Genomic DNA, 26724 nt, shown 5'->3' with positions numbered 1-26724 from the left:
GCGTCTCCCACCTTTCACCCTGATCTCCTCATCACACCAGGGCATGGCAGTGCTGGGATGCAGCTTCACAGCCAGGGAGTCCAGACTCTCCTGGGAACTCACAGCCCCTGCTCCTCCTCCCCTGCAAAGCCAAGGAATCCAAGCTTCCCTCTCCCTTTCCGCACCGTTGATGTGCCGTGTGCCCCCAGCTCCACCATCACACCCTGCCCTGCAAGACAAACAGCATCACTCACAGGCTGAGGGCAGGAGATGGGGCACCTCCTGAGGGGTGCACCAGAGAGGCTTTCAGGGCAACTATTGCTCCTAGAAGCTCCTTGGGAATTGGATAGCTCTAGCAAGGCATATGTCCTCCCCTGTGTGTGATTCCTGCTTTATGCCAGCTAGCCAGCACCCGGCTCTATGCACCAGGGGCTCGGAGCCCTGTCCCCCAGCAATGCGTGTGACCACGTGGGACCATCCGGCTGCTCTCAGCCTCCTGATTCTGCAGTGTGTCTGCAGGACAATCTGTCAGGAGACCACCATGCCGAGGCTCTTCACACGGCTGGCGTCAGGTCTGGCACCATCTGTGATGCTGGGAGGTGAGCGTGGCGGTGGCATGTGGTTTCCTGATGTATTTGCTATCCGTTTGAAATCCTTAAATGGAAAAGAATGGCAGGAACGCAGGGATTTCTTTGTAGCCAGGCTCCACGATGGAGCAAGCTGTTTCCCACACAGGTCTGCAGGCACCAGTGGTGGCAGTGTGATGGGGAGATGATGCACAGCCGCCTGTGCCTCCCCTCCCCAAGTCCTATCCCAGAAATCACCCCAGTTTGTAAGGAAAAGTTGAAAAAGGACTTTGCTGCAGTCCAGGGAGCATGTAGCAAAACTCTGGGACAGAGCTGCTTGCACCAGCCATGGGCAGCCCAGGAGGAGCCACTCCAGCTTAGGACAAGCCTTGCCAAGCTGGACAGATCAGCTCTGTGTGCTCAGGATGCAGTTATCTTCCTTTCCCCTCCTTTACAGTTTCTGATTCCTCTGTGGATCAGCCCATTCCCCATCCTGTGCCCTGCTCAGGGATCTGGCACCACTGTGCCAGAGTGGTGCAATTCATCAGGCCCCACGGTGCAGGAAATCTCCAAAAGCTTTTGAGTGACTGCTAGAGGTGTGCAGCTGCTGCCACTCATTCTGCCCACCCCCTCCTGGGGACCAGACAGTGCACACTCTCACATTTCCCACTAGAAGAATGCAGCATTCCCATGCCCAGGTTAGGAGTTTTATCCAAAATCCAGCTTTAAGGTTAGGAGTTAAATCCAAAACCAATCACAAGCTTAGCTAAAACTCTCTGTTTTTATTAAGAGAACCATTGGAAAATTGCTTTTATCTGCTTCTTCCTAAACCCTCTGGCTTGTACTTTAAAGCCTTTTTTTCTGTGAACAGGAGAGCTGGAAAGCCCTTTTTTATTTCCTTAAGCAAATAGCCCATCTAATACCAGCCTTGAGAGGCTTGAGAGAATAAAAATGAAGGGGAAAGAAAAGCAGACGAAGAGTAGCAAACGTTGAGACACTCTGTAAAATCACAGGACTCGGCAACGATGGGTTTGAAGCATCAGATGTGTGGCCATGAAGGGAGGGTGGCACAGGGTCTGTCGGGAAGGCAGAGCTCCCCGGGCCCCTGGGAGGCCAGCAGGCTGCAGCTCCTGTCGCGGTCCCCGCTGGGGACAGGAGCACGGGGCTGTTTATGAGGCGCTGACGCGCACGGTGGCGAGAGCAGCGGAGGCGGCGGCGGAGCGAGGCGGGAGCTGGCGGGGCCGGGCAGGCAGGGCATGGCTGGGGGAGCCCCACGGGAACACGGCCCCAGCACCTGTTGGAGACGGCTCTGTGGGCTGGGATTCGCTCTGTGGAGCTCAGGGCACCGATTCTTTCACAGACTAATCGATACAATAGCTCTAAATAGCCCTGGAGCAAACAGCACTTTGTGTCTTGCTTATCCAGCACATGTGCTGAGCCAACATTCAGCCCCCAGCCGTGGAGCTGCATTTTGGGTGGGAAGAGGAGAAATTCGGAGTCCTTTCTCCAGGACTCAGCAGCACGGGTACGTGTTTGGACATGGCCAGTGCCGTGTGTGTGGTGGGTAAAGGGAGTGTCCTGGGAGAAACCTGGCACCGGAGGCATTTAGGCGCAAGCTGTGCAGGCGGCAAGGGGGCTGTGCTTTTCCTTGGGGTTTTACTCCAGGGCTGGGGCAGTGCCAGGGGTGGCCTTCCTGCCTCCTCCCTCTCTTGGAAACCTGACAAGGGGTTTGTTTGAACCTCTTTTTCCCCAGAGCATTGACAGATGAGACTATCATTGATCTGGGCAGCAGAACCGAAGGCAGACAAATGTGATGCTGCCACAGCACTGCTCACGTGCTGCTCTACCATACAAGCTGGGTATGAGCCCCATCAGCACACGGGGCCTAATACGCTGCAGACAGATTTTTGACCTTTTCCTATATTTTTTTTCACTCCTGGCACACACTAGTTGGGACTAGGTAGTGCTAGGTTCCTATCAGGCCATTCTTCCATCTTCTACACTATTACGGTAAAAATAACAGGGACTGTGTGTGAACTATTGTTTGATCTTCCCCATGTTTGTTCCTTGCCTTCAGACCACTGACATATCACACAGATCCAAATCCAAAACTTCTGTATTGTCAGTCCACCCAGAAAACCCTGTTACCCCCAAGCTGCCTCTCCACCTGCCCAGCTCTCAGGGTATTCCTGCAGGGACTGTCAGGGGCCGGCACACGCTCACTGCTTTGTGGGCACAGGCTCTGGGCAGGTTTCTCTGTTTGTTCATGACAGCAGAAGGAGGCTGGAGAACAGCAGAGTGAACACTCATCCTTATGCCAAAATCCTCATGCTTACAACCTTCCCCACCTCAAATACATTTAATGGATTTGAATGCTTGAGTGCCTGGAGAAGGGACTTCCTCAAAGGTCCCTGGGCACCCTGACACTTTCCAGAGACTGAATTTATTGTCAAAAAAAGAGGAGAAATGGTTGTGAGCCTAGATTTTAGGCAGCACCTACTCCATGCTGCTGGGAGGGGAAGGAGGAAATACAGGGGAGAGGAAAGCCAGGCACAAACTGCACCATGCAGCCACGACAAGAAGTGTCAGCTCTGGTTTTGGTGGTTAGTCTAAGTCTTTTGTTGGGGATTTACAATGCACTTTGTGTCGTTGTAACTCCTTCCTTGCTGGGCTACCCCAGTGCTGAGCAGCAGGTTTGCTGGGAGCGGCAGCATTGAAAAGAAATTTAGCACTCGAAAACTGCATGCCTGGTCCATGAAACACCATGTGAGCAATCACTGTAGCTCTGAGGCTTTTACAGCATTTTTAGTGGTATAAATCAGAATTTCTCAATCCCTCAGTATCACTGTTGGTATGTAAGGTTTGGCAATAGCATAAGAACCATTTCCAAATCCTCCTTCAGGGAAACACCAGCCAGTACATCCTACTGAGCATCATTAATGTCAGTTTAAACATTTGCAGTTAAACAGATCCGTGGTCTTGCAGTCCCCAACATGAGAAATACTGCACCAGTGTGCTGAGCAGTGATGCCAAATCTGCCATGGGGAGGAACAGGAGAAAGAAAGAGGCAGGGGTGGCTGATGCTAGTTAGCAGATGCTGAGAGCTGGAAATTGATAATGGAGTCCAGGCAAAAACCTTTGCCCAAATTAAACTAATGTTAAAGCAGCAACTTCACATGAAGAAATCCCCAGAGGACCTTCTTGTTGAACAAAAATGCATAAACAGAGAAATGACACAAATGCAGAAGTTACAAACAAATTCAGGAAAAAAGGCTGCATATTTCTGCCCAGGAACTCAATTACTATACCCTGCCCAGGGGACCACACTTGGAGATGGAAGAGCCTCTTTCCCCACACATGATAAAGAGCTGAATCTCCTGATCCACAGTCTCGATCCAGTCCCACCTGCACTCAGGGCTGGCAGTGCAAGGTGTCAGATCAGCACCTTCTCTGAAGTCCCAGCAAAGATCATCACAGCGTGAGACTCCTTGGCTTGTCAGGACATCCTGTGGTGACAGTGGGGAGCAATGTAAGGGGAGACCTCCTATATCAATGGATAGTTTGCATCAACAAGGAAAGCCTGAAGAAAAATTGGACAAAATCCAGTTTCTTTCTTTACACATGCTACCCTGCCTCCCCTGCCACGTGTTCCCATAACAACAGTGCCACGTTACGCACCTCCGTGTTTTCAGCTACGGTCCCGCAGGTGCTCCCTCAACACCACAGTGTGACACGTCATGCTGGCTCCCTGCCTGTGCACACCAGGCCTGGGCACGTGGGACAAGCCTGCTTCATGGCCCTTTTCTCTGCAGTGCTTCTTCTTCTTTTTCCTTACTTATGCCTTAAATCTCATCAATCCGGTCCTCAGTGCTGGGGACAGGTGGGTCATGCAGTGAGCATGTGAAGAAGACCCCCACAAGAAAAATACTTATGGGGATGCAGAGGCGAGGGACAAGCAACAGTGCAGATATAACCCAGATTCATCCTGCAGCCTTACCCTGTATGGACCTAAGGAGGCATTCCTGGGATTCAGGATGTTATTTCTATTTTCACTTTGCAGTGGGAGCCAAAAAACCTCTGTATTTTGAGAAGCTTCAAACATTGATTGGATACGGCTGATTCTTCCATCAGCTGGTGCAGTGCCACCAGATGAATAAATCTTGCATGCATCTGTAATTACTGCTTAGCTTGTGTTTAAGTGCTGTGTCATTGATCTGCAGAACTCATCAAAATCCATAAAGGAATGCATGAAATTATATTGGATGGAGCAGAAAGGTACATGACAACATCCATTTTCAGCCTTGTTTGTTCACCAGAAAAAAAATAGAAGAAAGCATTTATTTATCTCCACTCAAATTCTTGCGTTAACTTGTTGATTTGTGACTTAATCATCAATTGTAACACCATTTTATTAGCTGTTCTTTATGTAGGAAATATATTTCTTTCTTAGAGTAGTCCTTAATATAATACATTCTGTTTCTACCAGCCTTGCAGTACCTGCCCCTAAGTGGGCAAAATCTCTATTAAAAGCATGGAAGAATATTGCTTGAGGGTTATAAAACTCAATACAGAAATGTCTTGTGGTCAAAGCTCCTGACTGCATTTTAGGAAACCCAAAGTGACTTCCAAGTGCCACCACAGACATCCCATCATGTCCTCAGGCAAATCATCTATCCCCTTAATACTTCTATTCCTCCTAAAGCAAGTGTGATTAATAGTATTTCCCTGCTCCAGTGGGAGGCTGGGAGGACACATCAATCCTGCTCAGCAAGAGCTGAGGTGCTCCAGCAGCAGGGAGCAGGGGCGATGCTTTGCTAACCAGCCATCAGCTCGAGGTTATCTCCTCCCCTCCTGCAGCCAAGAGGAAGCACACCAAAGGCATTTATTGGGAATAAAGCCCTCAGTGTCTGGAAGAACTCCTGATGTTTTCCAGACCTAATGTTTCTCTGGCCCAGCTCCATCCTCCCACTGGAAGTGAAGTGCTCCTGGGTCAATCAAACTTTTCCCAAAAGCAGGGAGGAGCTCCTGCTCTGCCCACCTGGCTTACTGCAGCACCTTGGCCCATGGCTTGCTCCCAAGAGATGTGGTCACTGACAGGTCCATGGGCAGGCAGCAGATGCTGCTTCTGGCAGGGACACGTCCCCAGGGCACAGAGGAAAGTCTGAAGAAGTTCAAGTGCAGACAGCTTTCCCCAGCCCTCCTGGAGGAACATGCCTCTGAGGTGGTGTCCTCAGCTCATCTCTCACAAAGCCACACCAGTTTTGTGGCTGGGCTGTCCCATGCAGAGTATCCCAAATCAGTTTTGTCATGCAAATGTCCCTGATGCATCTTGAGCTAAGCACAGGGATCAGCCCACTCCTGCAGAGACCTGGGAGCAACCCAAGCCACTGTCTGGACTGCAGGAGCCTAACCCCAGGGGTGGGTGTGTGGTGAGGTAATAATAGACCTCTGAAGTTGCTTGTGCCAATAGAGAGGGAAAAAGGAAAAATGGGGGGCCAGCAGGTGATAGCCTTTCCTGGTGAGAACAATCAAGCTATTTTGATATATGATAAACAAATCTTCTGCTGACAATGATTCGGTTGAACATTTTCTAAAGGGATGAGAAACTCCATGCTTCTGGATCCAGCCTGGACTAAAACCAAAATGCTGTGATATCACAAGCAAAGCTGTTCTCAAAGGAGCCTCAGCCTGACAGCTGCTGAGAAGGACCAGAAAGTCCATTTGCGTAGCACAGATTTTACATGCCCAAGAGATCCACCTATGTCTGGCATAACTAAAATATTTTCAGTGTGCAGCCAAGGGTAAAATTTCCAGGTTTTGCTTTTGCTACCTATGAGTCACATCTGTCCGTGGCAGAGCACTGGCTAATTTTGGTACCCATGGTTTTTGGCAGGGATGCTTAAATGACATTTGAAAGCATAGCTTGCTAATAGATCAGGAAAGTGGACAGATGAGAAGAGACAGAGATACAATTCTTATTCCATCACCAGGAACACATCTTCCTCAGCAGGGTGAGTGGATAAATGAGGCCCCTGATTGTGGTCAGCTCCTGACAGACCTACCCCACTCCTCATAACTGCACCATCATCCAGATATGGGCATCCTCCAGCTACTTGACAGGAGAACACAGATCTCATTAAGTGATGCTTTCTTTTGCAGCATTAGATCTAAATCCCTCACCAGTGCTATCCCTGTTGCAGACAGACACCGAGCACTACAAAACACTGCAGTTGTATCTAATTCTTTTCTTCCAGCTTAGAAATGGAGATGTTAATGCTATTTCACCAACAAGTGTGTAAATAGATGTCCCAGGCCTTTGTGCACACCCTGATGAATATCTCTGGCCAGCGGCTAATCAAAAGGTTAAAGTCTGTGGGACTGGTTTCATCTGTGGTCCCAGCTGTCTGCTTTCCAGGGCTGGAGTAATTCTGAGTAATTAGCTCATTTGGCCTTGGGGCCAAATTGAATAGTCTGCTGTGCAATGCGAGGAGCGCTGGGGCGAGAGATCTTTCGTGCCTGTGCTGGTGTGCTCACTGGGGGCTGTGCATGCAGCAAACCGGGTTAGTTGATGCCTCTCCCCTCTTTGGGCTCAGCAGATGCTTGTGAATGCACCAGGGGCCCTGCTGCAGCACGGGGCCTGCATTCTCTGAGCAAGGCTCCTTCCCAGAACAAGCCCTTCATTATCCCAAACTCCCCGGGGCTTATTTTTAGCCCCTCCTTTTCTTTCCTTTCTTCTTTTTACAGTATAGAAAACGATCAGCTCCACTGTCAGCCAGCTTATAACAGCAGTCCTGGAGCAAAGAAAAAAGCTTCAAACCCACTGACTCTGTTGCATAAAGGTTTAGGCACAGATCCTGCTCGCTTCCAGGGTTCCAAGTCCCACCATTTTTCATCCCTTTTCCAGCTCAGCTGCTGTCCTTCAGAGCTGGGCATCAGAATGAAGCAGAGCCTTACATAAAGCAAGAGCAAGGTTGGAGCTTTGAGCCTTCCCCTGCTTCAGCCAAAGTTCGATCAGTGCCTGCTCTGCCCTGCTGTGCAGAGGACACCTGCGTGCAGGGCCACCAGGAGAGAAGACCTTGCACAGCCTCAGCCGTGCGTCATCCCGGGCTCACGCAGAGCCACTGGACAGACACAGCCAGCCCCATCAAAATCCTTCGCTTATAAAACAAAGCCAAGGGTGCCTTGTGGTCAGCAGCTCTGCATTAAACAACAATTTAAATCACAAGCTTTATATAAAACAGTGGCATTGCCCAGATGAGGTCACTGCTAAAAGGCATCACAACACTGCTGGTGGACTGTGGTCATCAAATCTGCCCTGTGTAGCAGCCCCAGGGACCTGGTGTTACACTGCCTGGTTCTCCAAACAGCATCAGATTGAGTGGCTGTAAAACAGATGGTCACTTGTAGAACAAGGCAGCTATGGCTCCCTCCTTTCTCCATCTCAGAAAGGATCTGGGAGATGAGGAAAACCCCTTCGTATGTGATGAGAGGCTCCAAAGTGCTTCTGTGCAGTAATGTCTTGGTAGCAGAATAAAGATGCTGCACAGCAGATGTTGTGGAGGTCTCAGAGATGTCTACAGAGAAACAAGTGGGGGATAGGAAGGAGAGAGAGGACAGCTGTTCCCATTCAAAAATTAACAAAGTTAAACTCTGACATGGCAGTTTAAAAACCAGAAAAAGGCAGTTTGTTCACAGACAGGGTAGCTGAGCTTGGAAATTCCTTGCTGCAGATGTGGTTGTTAGAAGTTTAAATTGCTGCAAAAAGTGCCTAGACAAATTTCTGGAAGAAAAATCATTGAGGGGTAATAATATAAAGATATCACACTTCTCTTGGAAACTCTGTTATCCATATGAAGTACCGGAGGCTGGGAAAGCTGAATACTGTATCCCTGCCCTGTATTGGTACTTTTAACATCTGCTCTTGGACACTAGCTAAGCTAGGTGAGTCATTGATCTGACCCAGACATGTTGTTTTTCTCTTTTGTAAGGGCTCTGATATGTAAAAAAACCCTTTTTCATCTCCTCTTACATCCCATCCAATTTTCAAGCTTCAATGCAGAAAGATAAGCCCACATCTCCTTTCCCAGGACCCCTCCAAAATCCTTTCTGGGTAAATTGCTCATGCTTGCTTTTCCTCCAAAACCCACCTCACCCCCAGCCAGAGCTCTCTGATCAGAAATTCAAACCATAACACAGTGGCCTTTAATTCCAGCAGTGAGGAGCAGAAACATGGCCAGATCTGACCACCTGTGAGCAAAGCCAGCCAGCACTTGCACCTGGAGACCCCTCATGTCCTCAAGTACCTTTGTTAAACAGCTGCTATTTAGTGACTCTTCTCATCCACATGTGATGCTAAAAATTATTCTGGATCCAGTCATGCCTTGCAAAACTGCAAGTCTAACTAGGACAGCTAAACTCCAACCTGCTTTTATTCATTCCTCCTTCCTATCATTAGTATTAATATCAACTTGTCAAGTTGATTTTGATGTACAAGCACTGTACAGCCTTGCTTCAGTGCAGGGCCAAAAAAATTAAAAATGCATCACAACGCAGCATCTTTTCTGTCAAGATTTGGCACTTTCCTTTAATAGCAGGGACCATCCTCCTCACTCCCCAGAGAAGAATAGTGAAAACCCATGGCATCCAGCAAGGTTCTTTCAAGAAAGTAACCCAAATAATCCCTGAGCCCGGTGACCATCACTCCAGCTGTTTGCAGCCTGCAAGAAGCAGGCACCAGAAGTGACATCTCACTGGTCAGATTAAGTTAGGGGAAGGAAGCTGGGGAGTTTTCATGCTGGTATCTCATCTGGTTGGATGTGAGATGAGATTTATCGTTAGGAGCAGCAGCAAGATAGCAGGGCTTGCCATGTAATTCATGTGATTGCCATGGAGGCAGGATGGCTGATGGAGGAACACAGCCAGAAACACTAAATGCAATACCTGAAATCCAGGAGAAAATTCCTAAGACCTTCCTTCTCTAGGCTGGACTGAGAAAACACCAGACAATGTTATTGCCCTCAGATGAATTACTCATCCCCTAAGGTCTTTTCCCTGCCTGCCATAACCCACATGAAAATGCCTCAGGAACAGTGTGTACCATCTTCTGCCTTTTGTTGGGGGAAGGGGAGGGCTCTGCACGGTCTCTGCCCTTAGACAGGATTCCTGAAAGGACACAATACCACTGCTTGGCAACATTTCAAGCCTTTCATAACTGATGATTATTTATAAGACACCTGTGACATCACCTCTATGTAAGCCAGACTGGTGCTTGATTTTCCCCTTTCCCTCAAATATAACAGCAGATATGACTGGACATAGTCTCTGCAGAAAAAACACTATGACCTCTGGGTACTTGCCCAGCACCAGCTACCCTGGGAAGCCAAACCAAACTGTATCACACCTTCAGGCAGCAGTGCCCACATGATTTTGCTCTCTGGTAGGAGATAATACAAGAGTTTACTCTGCTGTTGTAGAGCCACTACTGACACTCCCTAAACCCAGTGCTTATTCTCTGAGCCTTTACAGTCACTAAATATTAAAAGGTTTTAGTGCTAAATATACATTGAATTGTGTGTTCATCATTGAAAGAAAGGAAGAAGTTAAGATGGAAGATAAGATCAGATACAGGCAGCCTTCCATCCATGAGCAAGGAAGGAGTGCTCAGGTAGAGCCACCTTTACATAATCATTTATATTTAGATGAGATGGAGTCTGTTTATGACAACCTTGATTAAAAACTCAGCATTTGCCAAGACACAATGTTGGAGCTGCCCCTTGAGTGCCTCAGTACACAGAGTCCAAAATAACCCAGCAGTGACTCAGCTGCATGTGTTGACAAATGGGGATCTGCTTCCTCATCATACAATACAAGCCAACAAATCGAGGCTGGGGGATCCCACGCACACATGGCCTTTCCTTCATGGAGGAGACGTGGCCAGAACCCAGGACAGCTGGGATGGAGGAACCACTGGGAAGATGCTGCTGTCTCCAGGCTTGCTGTCTCGAAGCTCCAACTCCCACTCCCTGCAGACCTCCCCCAAACCCAGACCCAGCTGTGGCTGCTGCTGCACCACAGCTCACTGAGCACTGGTGATGTGAGCGTGGTATCAGCATGGTGTGAGCACCTTGGGTGTGCTGGATGATGCACATGGAGAGCTGGATGATGCAAAAAGACTGCTAAGGTGTCACCCTCACTGCAAGAAAAACCCAACAGACGTTTAACCATCTTGCTGCCATTAATCTCAATAGACGTGAATGTCTGTGTGAGCTTTGCCACAGGTATCCAGCCTTGATCACAGCCTGCAACCTCTGCTGCACTTCTTCATTCAAGAAAGCAGCCAGTGGAGCTTTTGGCATAGGCAGCACAGTCCTGGGAGAAGGTTCCCATGCTAGCCGAGAGCCTGAGGAGGGGTCCCTGTGCACGCACTGCACGTAGGCTGCTGCTGCTGAGCTGTTCCCATGGGACACCTGAACTAGAGTTGCTTTACTCCATCCAGTGTCTCTGGCATCAACAGTGATGCTACCAGATGCTTTTGGAAACAGCAGATGAAGGGGGAATACTACTGTGTATAGCTATTCACTATCAACCAGCCTGTACAGAGTTCCTGCCTTTCTTAGCCTCTGCGAATTGCCATTTCCTCACATTTTGCTTTTAGCTGCATAAAATAGTTGGGTTTCACCTCCCTGAGCATGGTAAACTGAACGACTCAGAAACCTGCAATCTGCTTCAAAACAAAGCATTTAAAATAAAAGATATGAGCAGTAATGGAGCTATTCAGCTCAGGAGCAGAAATGCTAGAGGGTTACTCATGTACTCACAAACCTTCTAACCTTCCTTCAGCTTTTTTTAACCCCTGCGAACCTGGGGTGAGGCAGGCTGCAAGTAAGAGCTGATGTGTCATTTCAGATATGCTTCCACTCCAGCGTGCAAACCCTGGAGCTGGGAAATGGAAGAGCTCTGGTGCCAGCACCGATGACGTGGAAGGGGGAGCCAAGCTCTCACTCTGCAGCCTCCAAAGTACTCTTATTTCTGCTGGTTAAACAGATGCCAGCTTCTGAGGGGATTATGTGTCATAGAGCCTGTTGGCTGTGACAACTAATTATCTCCCACAACAGTTTAGCCTTGAGATTTTCAGCTCAAAGAGCATACCAGCGGTGCTGCCATCCAGCACCATGTGTAGCAATTTGTCCCCACTTGGGTTTCCCTGTTCCCAAAGAGGTGGCACCCCCAAAATACACTATCCTCCCCCAGCTCAGGCTCACACCAGCAGGTCCCTCCAGGCAGCATAGCAGAGAACACCAGCACTCCAGTGAAACCTCTGAGATGCTTCCAGCAGAAACCCAGGAGAAAAAGCAGCAGCTAAAATCACCTCGGCATCCAAACAGCAGCCTGGCTGATCCTCCCATTCCCACAGCTGGGTGAATGGCACACTCCTCCAGCTGAGCTTCACAGCACACACCAACAGGGTCCAGCTCAGCTGCAGCCAAATGCAGGGGAAGAAAATATCTGCCACAGCTTGAGTCTCTTTCTAGAAGGGAGCAGCCAAAGATTTAAACAGTTTTGGAATGCAGCCTCAAAACTAGCACTGAAAAGGTTTTATAACTTCATATAAATTGATGGCTGACCCCCATTGAGACTCCCAGGAACAGAGGAAAAGAAGACCCAGACAAATGAAAAAAATTAATTTATTGAGAAACACACAGGGGGCTGGAAAAGACTTAGAGATGAGGAAAGAGGTGAAGAGAGGAGTTAACAGAAGAGGTAAAGGGTGTATTGGCAAGCTGGTACTGGAGCTGGGGTGCCCAGCAGCCAGGTTGGAGGAGTTGGTGTGGGAGTGACATCAAGGCTCTAGACTTGCAGAGCTCAGTTCACCTGCAGCCAGAAAAGGTTGAGTACCGGGAGTACTGAGTATTCCTCTGCCAAGCACCAGTTAAGCACTGGGAAGCAGGTGCTAGAGGGCCCCCAGCTGAGGTTCCTATGGACATAACCCAGCTGGAATCACAAACTGGATGCTATCAGGTAGGAGAGGGTAGATGGGATGGATCCTGCTTGACTCTCCCCTCTCTATCACTATCATGCTGCCCTCTGGAGAGGTTGGCAGGCTGCACCAGCTTCCCCAAAGCCCAGATCCCCAAGAGGACTTGGGTGAAGCCAGACATGAGGCTGCATCACAAGGGAAGGGAGGCAAGGTTTTCCAAGCCTCAGAGCCAAGTTGAATGCAGGATCAAATCAAATCTGGAGTTGACTTGCTGTCAGGCACCCAAGGGAATGCTGTGTGGAAGAAACATGGACTGTAGTGAGAGTGAGAATGCCCTGAAATCCCAGCACACAAACAGGTTTTAGGTGATGCTGCCATTCACCAGCAAATCATCGCAGACTGAGAGCAACAATTACAGTAATGAGCTTCTCCATCACTGCACTGCTGAGGACCTGAGTCCTTTGGCTGGTTTGCAGTAAATTTCTTCATTTGCTGCATTCCCAGCATAAAAGGAAAATCTCAAAAGCAAGAATAATTAATGGGGAACATTAAATTGAAGAGAGTTGGGTCATCAGAAAATGGAGATGGAGGAAGTGATAAAGGACTTCAGGACTTCAGGAGCTGCAAGAGGAAAAGAAAATCCCCTCTCTTACACCTCAGCTTTTTAATATCACCTTAAAGTACTCTGTTCCTGAGGACAGAGGAGAGCCTGAGTCTCTGAATACCAGCACTGCAGAGCTGTCTCGGTCTGCAGGGCTCTGTGAAGAGGTGCAGCTGTCTCTTAAATAACTGGAGTTGACACCAGTTGTGAATAGATGAGTGATCGTGGCTTCAGCCATCACAGCCGAGGATCTGATTTCAAATGAAGCCCCATTCATCCATCCAGTGCCCATCACAGAGTTATTAAAGGAGCATCTGTCACAAAACCACAATGCCTTTAAATGCTTGAAAAAGGGCACAACAAAAATAAGCCTGCTTAGCTTATATACTTTCCTCTGGGTGACGTGATTCTTGGAACTGTTTAGAAAAATAAATGATAAATATGATGAGTAGGGAAAATATGTGATACGAGCAGGGTGAAGTTTGTCTTTGACCTTAGTGTAGAGTTTGTCTGTCTGTTTGTTGTTCCAGGCTTGTGGGATAGGCATGAGAGACAGTGACAGGGAGTTTTTCTGGGTAGCAGAGTGCACAGCCCCAGCTCACCAGGTATCTCTGGCTCAGCACACTCCCTCCAGGACACAAATGCACTCCTGGTTTGGATGCAGCAGGGATATCATCTCCAGCAGCAGGTCAGGGCCAAGTTCAGGCCGAATTGGATGTGCTATGGCAAGGCAAATGAGGGGAGTTGGATTGGTTTAGACTCATCAGGTCTAAAACCATGTTCTGTGTTTTAAAAAAGTGCATTTAGCTAAATGGAAAGTCATGCATAGACATCATGGCTGTCTTCAGTGAATGCTTCCAGCTCATACCATTTCACATTCACCAGCAAACTCTCACCTGAGACAACAAAGTCTTTTCTTTCTCTGCAATTGTGCAGCTGCTTGTACTACTTTTTATTCTCTGCCTATTGCATTGGGCAAAACTGCCATCTTCTGGCATCTGAATAGGTGCCCTCCTGTCCTGCCACCAGCAGGTCACCTCCTGCCCCACTGCTTCTCTGGGTGACATCCAGGCACAGGGATCAAAGGAAAAGATCATTGTTCATGCACAGACATGCTCTATTATATCCACAATATATTGAAAGCATCTCAGAGCATTAGATTGATGCTCCTGGGGCTAGAGGTGGGCATTTATGCCTTGTAATGCACATCAAACCCCTTTTAAGAGAAACTAAGAGTGTTTGCATGCAGGCTTAATGGTGGTGAGAAAGACTGAGGTGTGCGATGCAGGCCTGTGTTTATAATTCATATTAAATGGTAATCCAAATTCCTCTTTTCTTTATATATTTTTTTTTAATGTCTTGAAGGTGGATGGAAAACTGGAATGTGGTCATATGTGCAAAGATGTTGGGTTCCTCTACACAAACGTTTCATGCCAAAAGACAGGACTTCCTACCCCAAGTTTCAGCCTAGGGAGGCATTGCCTGTGTTCATAGATTTTAAGTTTAAAGCAGAATAAAGTTACATGTTTTAAACTGTCCAAGAATTTAGAGATTTAGAAGCTAAATTTCCTCTCTGTTCCCCCAAAGCCCCAGGTTGTGCTCCCAGATTAAGACACTTTAAGTGGAGTCCTGGATTCTTTCCAAGAGCTGCATCTCCTGCCCTATGCTGGATTTTGAACTGAAGCAGCAACTCACCTGTGTAGATTCATCTCCCTTCATTTGAGCTGACTGAAAGCAAGGCATGGCATGTCTCTCCCTCCCTTCCCAGCACAGAGAGAGGCATGTCCAAAGGGGACTCAACCTGTATGTTTTGGGAGCAAGACCTGTATGCTCCAACCTCTTGTCTGAATAAACCCTTGCAGAAAAAGGTGTGTGTACAGGATCCAGAACAATGGACTGATTTGGACCCTTGTTCCTCAGGGAATAAAAATACCAAGTTAATATTAAAGCTGTGTATTTTCACAGATTGCAGGCGGTACTCACAACACACCATGCTTAATTTCCTGCTTTCAGTTCCCTATCAGATTTTATGCTTAGCTTACTGATGTTTATTTTTCCCCAGAATAGGAATCTTTTTTTTCCCTTTAGTTACGATACATTCAGCCATGAAAAATGAGATTGAAAAAGATTAATAGGAAGCTGAAGGATTCATCTGAGATTGACAAAGATTAATGTGTGTCTTATTCTTAGCTGTTTTCTTTTTCTTTTCCTTTCTCTTAGCTACCTAGACAGCTTAGATCGAATTGGAGCTGCAGACTACCAGCCCACGGAGCAGGATATCCTCCGAACCAGGGTCAAAACAACTGGCATCGTAGAAACCCATTTCACATTCAAAAACCTCCACTTCAGGTTAGTCTAAAACTGTACAGTAAATTTTCAGCATAACTATTTTATCACAGGGTTTCCCCATAGCTCCTAAAGGAGTTGTTAAATTGCTGGTTAATGCATGGACAGCTCCCACTGCAGAAAGGAATGCTCCACAGCATTTTGGAGGGTCAACAATATGAAAAGTTTGGCAATCCTGTCTTGAAAGTTACTGCCTGTAAAACAGAAGCTCCTGGAAGCTTCTTCTAACCCAAACAACACCTCTTTGATGGAATGTATAAGACAAGATTGACCCCCAAATCTGATCAAGGCTCATAAACATAAAGATATTTGGCCAGATCTTTTCTCTTAAGTGGGTTAGTCACATGTAGTTAACACAACACATTGACTCTCATGATGCCATCCAGTAGCAAGAAGAGGGTACAAAGACAGAAGGCCACACACAAACAGTATTTAGAGCATATAAAAGTCAAGAGTGTGTGGTCTCCACCTCCACAGACCCTCTGGGACTAGCACACTGCTCAAGGCTCTCCCACAGATCCCCCCATCCCTGTCTGTAACTGCTCCTCCCAGTCCTCCTCAGCTGCAGACTCTGGAGGAGAAGACCAAGGTAGTGGTGAAAGACCCACTGCTTTGTGTTTGGAGCCTCCCAGGACCCATGTGGTCAGAGAATGCCCAGAATGCTGAAGTTCCCTGGTAACTAGGGAGGAGTGGGTGGTGATGGTTCCCCCCTGTGCTGCAGGCTCTTCGATGTCGGGGGCCAGCGGTCAGAACGCAAGAAGTGGATTCACTGCTTTGAGGATGTCACAGCGATCATCTTCTGTGTCGCGCTGAGTGGCTACGACCAGGTCCTCCATGAAGACGAAACCACGGTGAGTCTAACTGGGTCTTGGAGGCCCCAACACCTCTTTATGGGATACTGCAAAGCCAGCAGCTCCTCAGAGATCGCCAAATGCTCCCTGGGCTGCTACAGTAATGTGCTTCTGTCCGTCACTCCCCCTTGATTCTGAAATTCTGGGGAGATCTCTCCTCCTTCACACTCTTTGACATGAAGTCTGTGTGCCCAGGTAATGCTTCCTTACACTGGTAAAGGCATAGTGGTTTGCTTCTCCTTTCTAGCCAACCTGTGTTTTCAAAATGCATTACAGGATGCTATAACCAGCAAGAGGATAGAGCTGGGAGGGCTTTAAATCAGGGAAGCAGTCAGACCATGGTGCAGAGGTGCAGGACAGCAGTGTGAGCCTGGGGCCCAGCCCAGGAATATAACTGATTTCTTCAGGCTACAGAAATCCGTTTGCCTTAGTGACAATGGAACTATTTGAGTCCTCAGGTAATTTGCTCTAGGAGAGATTTTATGACTTCCCACTGTGACATTAGGCTCAAAATACCATCTGGAAATAAAGCTGGTGAGGACCTGTGTGCTCCCTGGTATTAGGGTGCAATTAATACAAGTGACTTGAATACACAAAAAAGGATGCAGTAAGACTCATTACTATATTCTGACCATTCATTCAATATGATGGTGATGCATGTCTTTTGGGACTAATGACAACTACTCTGGGTACCCAGTTAATGAAAAGGAATTGGAGGCCATACTCAAACTAAGTAATGATTTCATTGGTGCCCAATCTGCAGCAACAGCATGGAGTGCTCACTCCTGCCAGCTCTGTCTCTCTGAGGCTTTTTATTCTCATATTGATAAAGATGTCAGGTTTGCAGAAAGCTGTGGATGAAGATGGAATCCAGGGAAAGATTGCTGTTAGGTGACACTTGTCTTGTCCCAAAAAGACTAGGAGGTACTGTGGTTTCTAGCCTCTGAGCCAGGTTTATGAGCTCTAGCACACTCTTTGATGAAATCACCTGGTTGTTTGAACCATATTGATGCCAGAATTCTGGGTGATGTTAACATTACCAGTCACAGGATTGGTAATAGCATGAAGCTGTGTCAAGGAGAAGTTTAGGCTGGAAATTAGGAAAAGGTTCTTCATCCAGAGTGTGATCAGGCACTGGAACAGGCTCACCAGGGAAGTGGTCACAGCACCAAGCTTGACAGAGTTCAAGAAGCATTTTGACAATGCTCTCAGGCACATGGTGTGACTCTTGGGGTTGTTCTGTGCAGGACCAGGAGTTGGATTGGATGGTCCTTGTGATTCTGTGATCATGACTGTGTCTCCTTCCAGACTGACTGAGACATGCTACATCCTGTCATGTCCACTTATTTATAATCCCCAGTTGTCTTCTCCCTCTGACCCTGGCCCTGATACATTCAAGGATGCTCAGCACTGTAGGATTTAGTGGGAAGGAACCAAAATCTCCTGATGTGATTTGAAAAATCCAGCCATTAGCTCAGCACTGTAGAGCTCTACAACTAGGCAGCAAAATCAGCCAGGAGACACACAAGAGCACAGAGGGAGAGGATGGGGACAGGGAGCAAAGCTGTGATATGAATAGAGAGCAAGGTGTTCTCTAGGTATAACTTGGATCATGGCACCCAAATTGTGAAGCCAAAGACAGCTTTTAATACAGATCACCTTTGGATGCCCATCTACACAAGTCAGAGCCTGTGATTCAAAGCCATGGAGCACAAAATGGAATGGCCTGAATGCCAATGCCATTTTTAAATGTCAGCCTTAACTCTGCTCCTCTGAGCTGGAGGTTAGAGCATCTCTCCTGGGGAGAGCCCTGCCAATGATTGTCCCTCACCCAGCACCACCTCGCAGCCAGCTCAGTCTCCCCCCTGAAGTGCCACGCTGCAGAAAATGGAATTTATGCATCTCCAACTTTCCCTTTGCAGCAGGAGAGCAGCCTGGTGCAGCTCTGGCACAGCACTGACATTTGCTTGCTATTTCAGTCCCTGTTCACAACACATTTCGGGGGATGCTGAGCAACAGGAGGGCAGAGGCAGCTGCTGCTCATTTACACATTCGGCATAAGTGGGGAAAGGCATTGCCACCACCACACCGGCAGGACGCCCCTGCCTAACCCAAATAAACAACCCCGAGCAAGTCCAATGCACTTAGGAAAAAACAGTGGTGTTGGATCTTGCCTGCCCTATTATATTCCCATCACAAATGGCAGGTGGAAAACGTGGAAAACCCACAGAGCCTGACCTCTCCCAGGTGAACCCCCAAGCATTTGGCCCCCTCCTTGGTAATGTATTGCCTCTCCAAAAACCCAGCAGTAAAACAGCATCTCCTCAGTCAGCTGATTTGCTGTCTGCATCCGTCACATCTGCTGGCTTTAATGACGTCAATCAGCTTTTATTGCTTCTCACTTGGAAGACACAAAGAGGAGGCAGCTGAGAAAGTGAGCTGGATGCTGCTCCTCCAGCTTCATTTTCTGAGATACTACAGTCCAGGCACTTGCAGCTGTGTTGAGCCACTGAACGTTTGGGGACTGTACAGATGTCTCCATGAGTATGAAAGGACTTGCAGAGAGCTTTCATTGCTGTCATGGAGCCATGAGAGGGAGAGAGCCCAACTGCGTATCAGCATCCAAACAAACCTTTCCAAAGCTGGGTGCATGTGGAGAATGGCTTCTCCTCCTGCACTCAACACCCTGTTGTCAACAAGCACAGGATTTCACAGGTGCTTTTTGCACTTGTCTAAGTCAAACCACACTTCAGGTGGTGGAAACTGAAGTTCAGATGCAATCAGCATCACATGGACCAGGATCACCTTGGTAAGCTCCAGGTGAGACAGCTTGTCTCACTGAAATAAGCTCTCAAACAGGTTAATTTGGAATAATTTCCAAAGAGCCAGTTAAACAAGGCTGGGTGAAAGACTCTGGCTTATCCCTGCCCTTAAAATTTAAACACAGCTCTATGCTTGTAAAGTTGTTTTGTGGGTTATTGTGCTCCTTGTTTTAAAAGACTGAGCACTCATCCTCCTACAGCAGGTTCAAACAAGACTGTTGTGTTTGAAGCTGTCCCTGCTCCTTAAGGCCATGCAGTCTTTTCTAAGGGATGTGTTTTCTCTCTAATTCCCTGTCACAAAGAGCCACACAGTGGAGCTGAGGAAAGCAAGTACTTCCCTGTATCCAGATCAGAAAGACATAAAGAAAACAAAGAAAACTTTCTGCATCTGTGATTTTTAGGCCCATACACCCATAAAGATCACGCTTTTCACAGAAACTCTTCTTCTCCTGGTTGCTTCCAACACCTTATGCTGCTGTTGGCAGATCTAAACTGTGTCCCTGCATGCCCAGCTCCCAGGGGAGAGGAACAAGGCATGAGAGAGATTCAAGCAATGTCTTCATCAGTCCCATTGCTGCCGGCCATAGGCCAAGCCAGAGCTCCTGTGGCAAAATGGTGCCCTCTGCCCAGCCCATCCAATGCACAAGGCACCCTCTGCGTATTACACCTGCCTGTGCCTCTGCCAAATCCTTCACAAAGAACTGCCAGGCTCCCTGCCATATTTTTACACAGTGGGAATATTCTGCTTTACGTGGCAGAACACCTCCCTGGATTATGTCTTTGCATAACAAGGCTGTTTTGTCTCATTTGTGAGTTATCTTTTTGTTTCATAAATTGAAGTTACAGAAGGAAAACCTCACCTCTGTAATCTGGGAAGAGAGAGGGGCAGTCATATCACTCAGTAAAACTAGAGAAGATGATTCACAAAGGTAGATTTCCATTGTTCTTTCTAAATAGAATTCCTAATGGATTTTTTTTAAAAACAGCAATGGAATGGGATCTGCCATGGGAACTGAGACTATCCTCTGGTTTTTTACCTTACAAATTCAAAGGAGTCATGGCAAGAGAGGGAGATGTTGAAGCTGCACATTGCTGCCTCTGAAGCTTAGATATTTAGGTCAACCATATCTAGCCAAGAGATGCAAGTATTGTTTGTGTCCCCATTGCTGAGGATGGGGTGGGTGGAAGGCTCCGTGCTGGTAACCCTTGGTGTGCATTAGTGTTGGCCTGTTGGTTTGTATTGCACTGCATGACCTGCTTAGTGTGCTCTCTCTGATGCCATTGGGCAAGGAAAATGGAGCTGCAGTGATGAGAAATTGCTTTAGGAGTGACAAAGCAAGCCAAAGTGGCTTGGACATTTTAGGAAATAGAAGCAGGAGGGGGAATATGGAATTACTGAGCTTAGGATAACCATCAGTGTCCATTTAGTTCGCGTGACAGCTAGCACTTAATCACCAAGGAAAACAGAAAATACTGAATCAACTGGGTGTTGCAGAAAACACCGGTTCTCCTCCCATGCTCTGGTAAAAAAAAAAAAAGTGTTTTTTTATGAGTGTGTTTCTGCTTGGACAGAGTCTTGACCGCAGCATCCTTTCTCCCTCATGCTGAGTGAAAAGCTGTTTGCTCTTCACATCAGTGATGGGAACACAGGTCTGCAATGACATCTGAACTCAGCTATGAGCAGTTCTGTCTCTTGTCCTGTGCAAGAAAAGTTAACTGGACTTTGAGTATGCATGGGCAAGTGGTTGCTCCTCTAATATGGTTGTTAGGGCTGCTTTTCTTATTGGGGTACAAAATATTTGCCTGTGTAATAAGGATTTAAAATACCAATTTTGAAATAGGAAGTGACATTAAGAAATTAATGTCTGATAGATACCTTAATGATAGACCCAACATAAAATGAGAAAAAGCAGCATGATGGGTCCAAAAGCAGGTGAAATAATTTGTGTCACTTCACCTAAAAGTATGAGGAGCATAACCTTTAGTGCCTCCTAGCAGAATAGGCACATCTGCCCCATCACAGCAGAAAGGGGCCCCAGGCAAGTTCTAAGGGACTAAATTGCTCTTCCACTGTGGGTTTACTGGGAGGAGGGGAATTATTTGGAGGATTTAACTTCTCAATCCTCCTTTAGCAGCACTCTGTCCTTTTACATATGTTACCCAGACATTGTTTCCTCGTCCTTGCCTCTGCACCTGGGTCTGCCTGGGCTGTTGGAGGGCTCCTACAAACATCTATTGAGCTAGTAACAGTTGGGAAGGGAAAGGGAGATAGTGAGGATTCCTGATGCTAGCCAGCACCAGGACAGCCTATGACCATGTGTAGGCTCCCAGAAGCACTCCTGGGAGGGAACAGCATGTCCCATATGGCATCCAGTTATGACAACAGAAGCATCTGTGCCTGCTCACCAGAATATTGCTCTGCACCTTTACAACACACAAAGAAAGCAATTTATGGCTTTTGAATAATGTCATCTTCTGGCTTTGGAATAATGTCATCTTCTCTTTAGTGGTGGGGAAGGAAAAGGTGGATTTTAAGACAAAAACATTTCCCACATAAATGAGTGGGCAGAGTAGTTCTTTATGTTTATTTGTCTGACTGGCAAAGCTGGAGGAAAAATCAACATGTAGAGATCAGAAATCCAGGTCATACAGCCTTAGGAAGCTTTGAACCTTGTTTCTGGAATCTGAAAGGAATAGAGGTCATTTAGTGTAACCCTCATGTTGTAGTGGGATGTATTGGTTTGTGCTGTGTGTATTTGATTTTGTGATCTTTATGTTCTGGTTATCACTGAACATTAAGAGTCGCTATGTCTTGGAAAAACAGTCTTGTCTCCTAACATGCATTTAATAAAAATTGATCAGGCTGGATAGGAGAAGTAAGAGGACTTCTGTAGGATCCTTACATATCTTACAACTGCAGAAAAGTTGGCTTCACCTAACCATGAAGCCCAGCTCAGAAGTCCTCTGTTTCTGTTTCTTAGACAAACCCAATGTCACCGGTGGTACTCCCATGCCATGAAGAGCAGTTTCACCCCTCAGCTGTCCACCAGGGCTGTGCAGTGTGGTGGCCATGGCACGAGGCTGTCCAGGTGGCCTGATGGCTGCTGAGGATGAGCTGTGATTTTAGCCCACAAGCAGTATTCACGTGTTTCTGAACCCTTTTAGTTTAAATCAGCAAGAATGATAAAAATGTCATTTAAAATGTTCTGTGAGGGACCCTGCTTTAAAAAATGGTTAATTATATTTGCTTTCTGTTCCCCTGACCACCCTCCACTTCATTCTTTCCTCCCAAAGGCTTTGGGTATCCAAAGGACCTCCTGCACAAAACCTTTGTCCACCAGGTTTCTATGTGTTACAATTTTGGCACCACAAGTAGCAAAGAGGAGCATTGCTCCAGGGGCTCTCACACCAGTCAGTACCAAATGGGTTAGCAAAAAAATACCCACAGGCACAGGATGATCCAGATAAGCAACATGTTGCAGCTGAGACCCAATGAGCAAATGCATTTTTACGTCTTTATGTGATCGCGTCGTCCCCGTGTGTCGATACAAATGGTGGGGAAATGGGCGGTCATTCAAGACAGGGCACAGCAAATCACACGTGTCCTGTTTCACTCTGGGCTGGATCAGATGTTTCTTTCATCCATGGAGCCTCTTCTGTCTATCTAAAACATTCAGTAGACGCTAAAGCATATCAATGAAAAGGAATGTATTAACCAGTGAAGTGCTGGGCTCAATTTTATGCCAGCACAGGTGTGAAATGGAGTGGGAGAGGGGTGAAGGCCCCTGGCTGACTCATGTACCACTCCACAGTCCCAATTCTAGGGCTGGGGGCAACAGGACATGCTGCACCCACCCCAAAAACCCTCCAGTAACAAGCCCGTGCAGCCCCGTTCTCTCCAGTGTCTCTGTGGTGATGGCTGTAACCGGTTTCTTACGTGCACTGGTGGGTTTGGGGAGTGCTGTCCTAAGGAGATCCCGCTGGGAAAAGCCGAGGAGCCGGTCTGGTCTGTACCATGCTTTGCCTTTGATAACCCCCTGACTCTTGGGTGTGCTTCGTCCTCACCGCGCCTGCTCTCTGCGCTACCCGGCTCCCGGCTGAGAGATGGCCACGCAACCGGCGTGCGCACTCCGGCGTCAGCCTCGGCGCCAAACGTCGCCAGCCTCGGCACCTCCACAGCTTTTCCTCGGCCGTCTGACCTTATCTAGCCAAACAAAGGCCAAAAAATGAGCATTTGAGAGACCAACCAAATTTGGCAGGTATGAAGCTTCTCTTGAACTGAGAAAAAAAAAAAAAAAGAAAAACCGAATTGAGAGTTGAAAGCAGCAGGGAACATGACACTTGGTTGACTTTGCCGTGAGCTCTTTCCACCACCATAAACCCATGTGGTGGACTTTGCAACTCTCTAACTGGTCTGGTTTTTTCATTCCTCTTATCTCTCTCCTTTTCTGTGTCCTTTTTTGCATGACCTATAACCAAAAAGCTGACTTCTCGCTGTGCGTACGTTTGAATGTATGGCACATCTGCTAATCTTCTTCTAGAGGCATGAGCTAACACCGGTGGTAGCTGCCTGACTTCTAGTCTGGTTGTTCTTAGATGTTCTTTGTTACGTTTTTCCTTTTTATACTATTTTCTCTTCCTTTTTCACCTTTTTTCCTCCCTGTGAGACACTTTCTGTTGAGCCATCTTCCAAGAGAACTAAAACAAAAAAGTTTAAAAATTAAAAGCCCAGCAACAGACAACACTAAACAAAATAACAAAACCAGGCAAAGGTCACGGCAAGGTCATTTCCAAAATTATGTCACCTTGATATCTGCTTCCAACTCTAGATTAATTCAAGGATCTACCAGTCCTTGGTTAATGTAACCAACCAGTTGTGTGGCGCACACATTTGAGAAAGTGGAAAAAACATTCTAGAAAAATTATTGAAAATGTTTTAGAAAATCTGCATGAGCTACACCGGCACATAAATCTGATCAAAGGGCAAAAATAATTCTCCATCCATGCATGGTGCATGATGATTTCTATGAGCTGGGATCCTGTAAATTAATGTTATGCAAAATCAAAACAGCTCTGTATTGTTAAATGCCCTTAAGTTACTAATTGTATGTCAAATGTAATAGGAATTGCATCTGTGTATGTATATGTTCAGCTGTATGTATACATAAATTTATTATGTATATTGTAGATTTTCTTTTTTGTTGCTTTCCTCCTTAATTTAGTTATTTTAGATTTCCCTACATGTTGAACATGCCTGGGTCGCTGGCTTTGGCCTGATGTGATCTTTCCTTTCTATTGCAGAACCGCATGCACGAATCTCTGAAGCTTTTTGACAGCATCTGCAACAACAAATGGTTCACAGATACATCTATCATCCTGTTTCTAAACAAGAAGGACATATTTGAGGAGAAAATTAAGAAATCTCCACTGAGTATCTGCTTTCCTGAGTACACAGGTAATGAGAAATGTCGTACAGGAATAGAGCAAAGGGACCACAGAGCTCTCCCCAGCCAGGCTGATGCTGTAGTGTATCGCAGGCAACGAGGCTTAAGATGCAGAGCTAGAGCTCCCATTGGCTTCCCTGCAGGTTTTATTTCAGTACATGCCAAAGGACCACCCCCACCATGGTCCACAAAAAGCAGGAGGATGACTTGACCCAAGTTCTTTGCTGGCAAAGGGCCACCACCGCTGATTCAGGTGTCTGACCTCGGCCTCAACAGCGGGTTTGATGCCAGGCCAGCACCTGCAGGTGTGGGGCCACTGTGCACTCCCTGAACTTGTGTGCACTAGTTCCCTGTGTCACACAGGATCATGAACCTTCTTACAGGTCTCTCAGAAAGGTGCAGTGAGTGTAACCATTATAAATGGGTTACTGGTCTCCAGGAGATCAACACACAGGGTTTGTTAGGCTGTCGAGTTCAGCTTTGATCTTTCCTTTCTTTTACCCAACATGCTCCCTTATGGCCACAAGAAGAATCCCTCTGCAGTTCCTGACCACTTTCTCCACTTACAGGCTGCAGGGCTGTAGGATCATCATGATCCTGGAAATTTTCATGTCCAGGCAGGATGGGATTCTCAGCAACCTGACCTGGTTGAAGATGCTCACTGCAGGGGGATTAGATTAGATGACTTTTAAAGATCCCTTCCAACCCAAACCATTCTATGATTCCATGATCAGCCCTCTAGCATGCAGACAGCAGGTCTCACAGCTTGGCTGCTTCAAAACTAGCAATACATTTTCATCACATTAGTTGAAGAGTCCCCAGTTTTGTTCTCAGGTTTGCCAACGACAAGTGTCTGGACATGAAAACACTTCCAGTTAAATGGAAGTAGAAAAGATTCTGATCTTCCCACACCTCTTAACCCATAGTGCAGACAGAGGAGAGCCACAGTGAGCCATACACTGAGTTTGGCTGGGGAGAAGGAGGCCTTTGTGATCCGTGGAGTTGAGAGTAGGAGCTCTGGGATGGGCAGTGTGCAAGAAGCCCCCGCTCCTGCTGCCTGCCTGGCATCTGACCCGCTAATGATGGGAATACATCACCCATGCAAAGGCTGCAGCTGCACTCCGCTGCTTCCCTCTGCATCTCGCCAGCTTCCACAAACCCTCATTACCATTCTGAGATGGCACAAAAATAAACTTTTATCGTCATGAATTATTTAAACTCACTGGAGACATCCAGATGAATCAAGCCGACAGAGAGAGAAGCCAATCTCTTTGTCAGAAAACACAGTTGTGAACCAGGAGCACCAGGAGTGTCACAGTTCTGGGCAGGCCAACAAATTATTAACCAGAGCTTCTTATCTCTGAGCACTCGATTTTTCACTGTGAATAGACAAAAGTGATCCTTCATGGCTGCTTTGGGCTGAATGGTCTGTGGCCATGGAGCTGAATAACTCCAGCTGACTTCAGAACATCTGCAGACTTCCTCTGTGGGGAAGATTTTGGTGTTTATCACTACCAGCACATTTCAGCCATCTAGTCATCTGCTTGGTCCAGACAGAACCAACATATTCCTGACACATTTGTCTGAAAAGATCTAATCATGGAAATTTCAGTCTTTACAGCTGAGCTCACAATAATGCCTACCCCAAATTTTCCTGGTTGCAAATTAGATTGCTGCTTTTGGATGGCTTGTAGAGCAGCTCATCACCATCTTCTTTATAGCAGTGCTTCTGTGTACTGGGTGGTTTCGGTCATGTCCTCTTCCCTTTTCTCAGTGAAGCAAACCTTCACCTCTCACTCCTTCCTGATCACATTTGTGCAGCTGGTTTTGTAGGTCTTCACTGTCATCTCCCAGAAACCTCAGTCTGAAATAGCATTCTTACAGAGCCCCTGATGTCAGAGAGCCTAGAATGAGAAGGAATGTCATTTTAGATATTCGTTCCCGAGGGATACCAGCCCAAGAGGGAAGTTCACTGTGGGAGGCAAACATTCATACACATGGAGCTAAGCTCTTGGCTGATTAAACAGAGGAAAACAAAGCTTCTATCTGGAGCACTTCAGCCACCAGTGAACCAAAACAATCTTCTCCAAGTCTCAGGGGACCCTGAAGGTACTCTAAATTCCTTCAAGATGGTTTTC

The 26724-nt window shown here is 47.0% G+C and overlaps 1 protein-coding gene across 2 annotated transcripts in view; it reads left to right on the top strand.

Moving 5' to 3' along the window:
* The window catches only part of GNAO1 (G protein subunit alpha o1), a 138845-nt gene that overhangs the window by 99351 nt on the left and 12770 nt on the right, over positions 1–26724 (top strand). The window contains exons 5-7 of one of the 2 annotated variants that reach the window (XM_015639868.2): positions 15344–15472; positions 16191–16320; positions 24444–24597. In XM_015639868.2, the coding sequence (XP_015495354.1) occupies positions 15344–15472; positions 16191–16320; positions 24444–24597 (413 nt within the window). The remainder of the gene's footprint in view (positions 1–15343; positions 15473–16190; positions 16321–24443; positions 24598–26724) is intronic. The other variant, XM_015639867.3, reaches the window with a different exon arrangement.

This window comes from Parus major, chromosome 11 (genome assembly GCF_001522545.3).
Source record: "Parus major isolate Abel chromosome 11, Parus_major1.1, whole genome shotgun sequence".
NCBI lineage: Eukaryota > Metazoa > Chordata > Aves > Passeriformes > Paridae > Parus > Parus major.
This window is presented reverse-complemented; position numbering and strand designations above follow the sequence as displayed.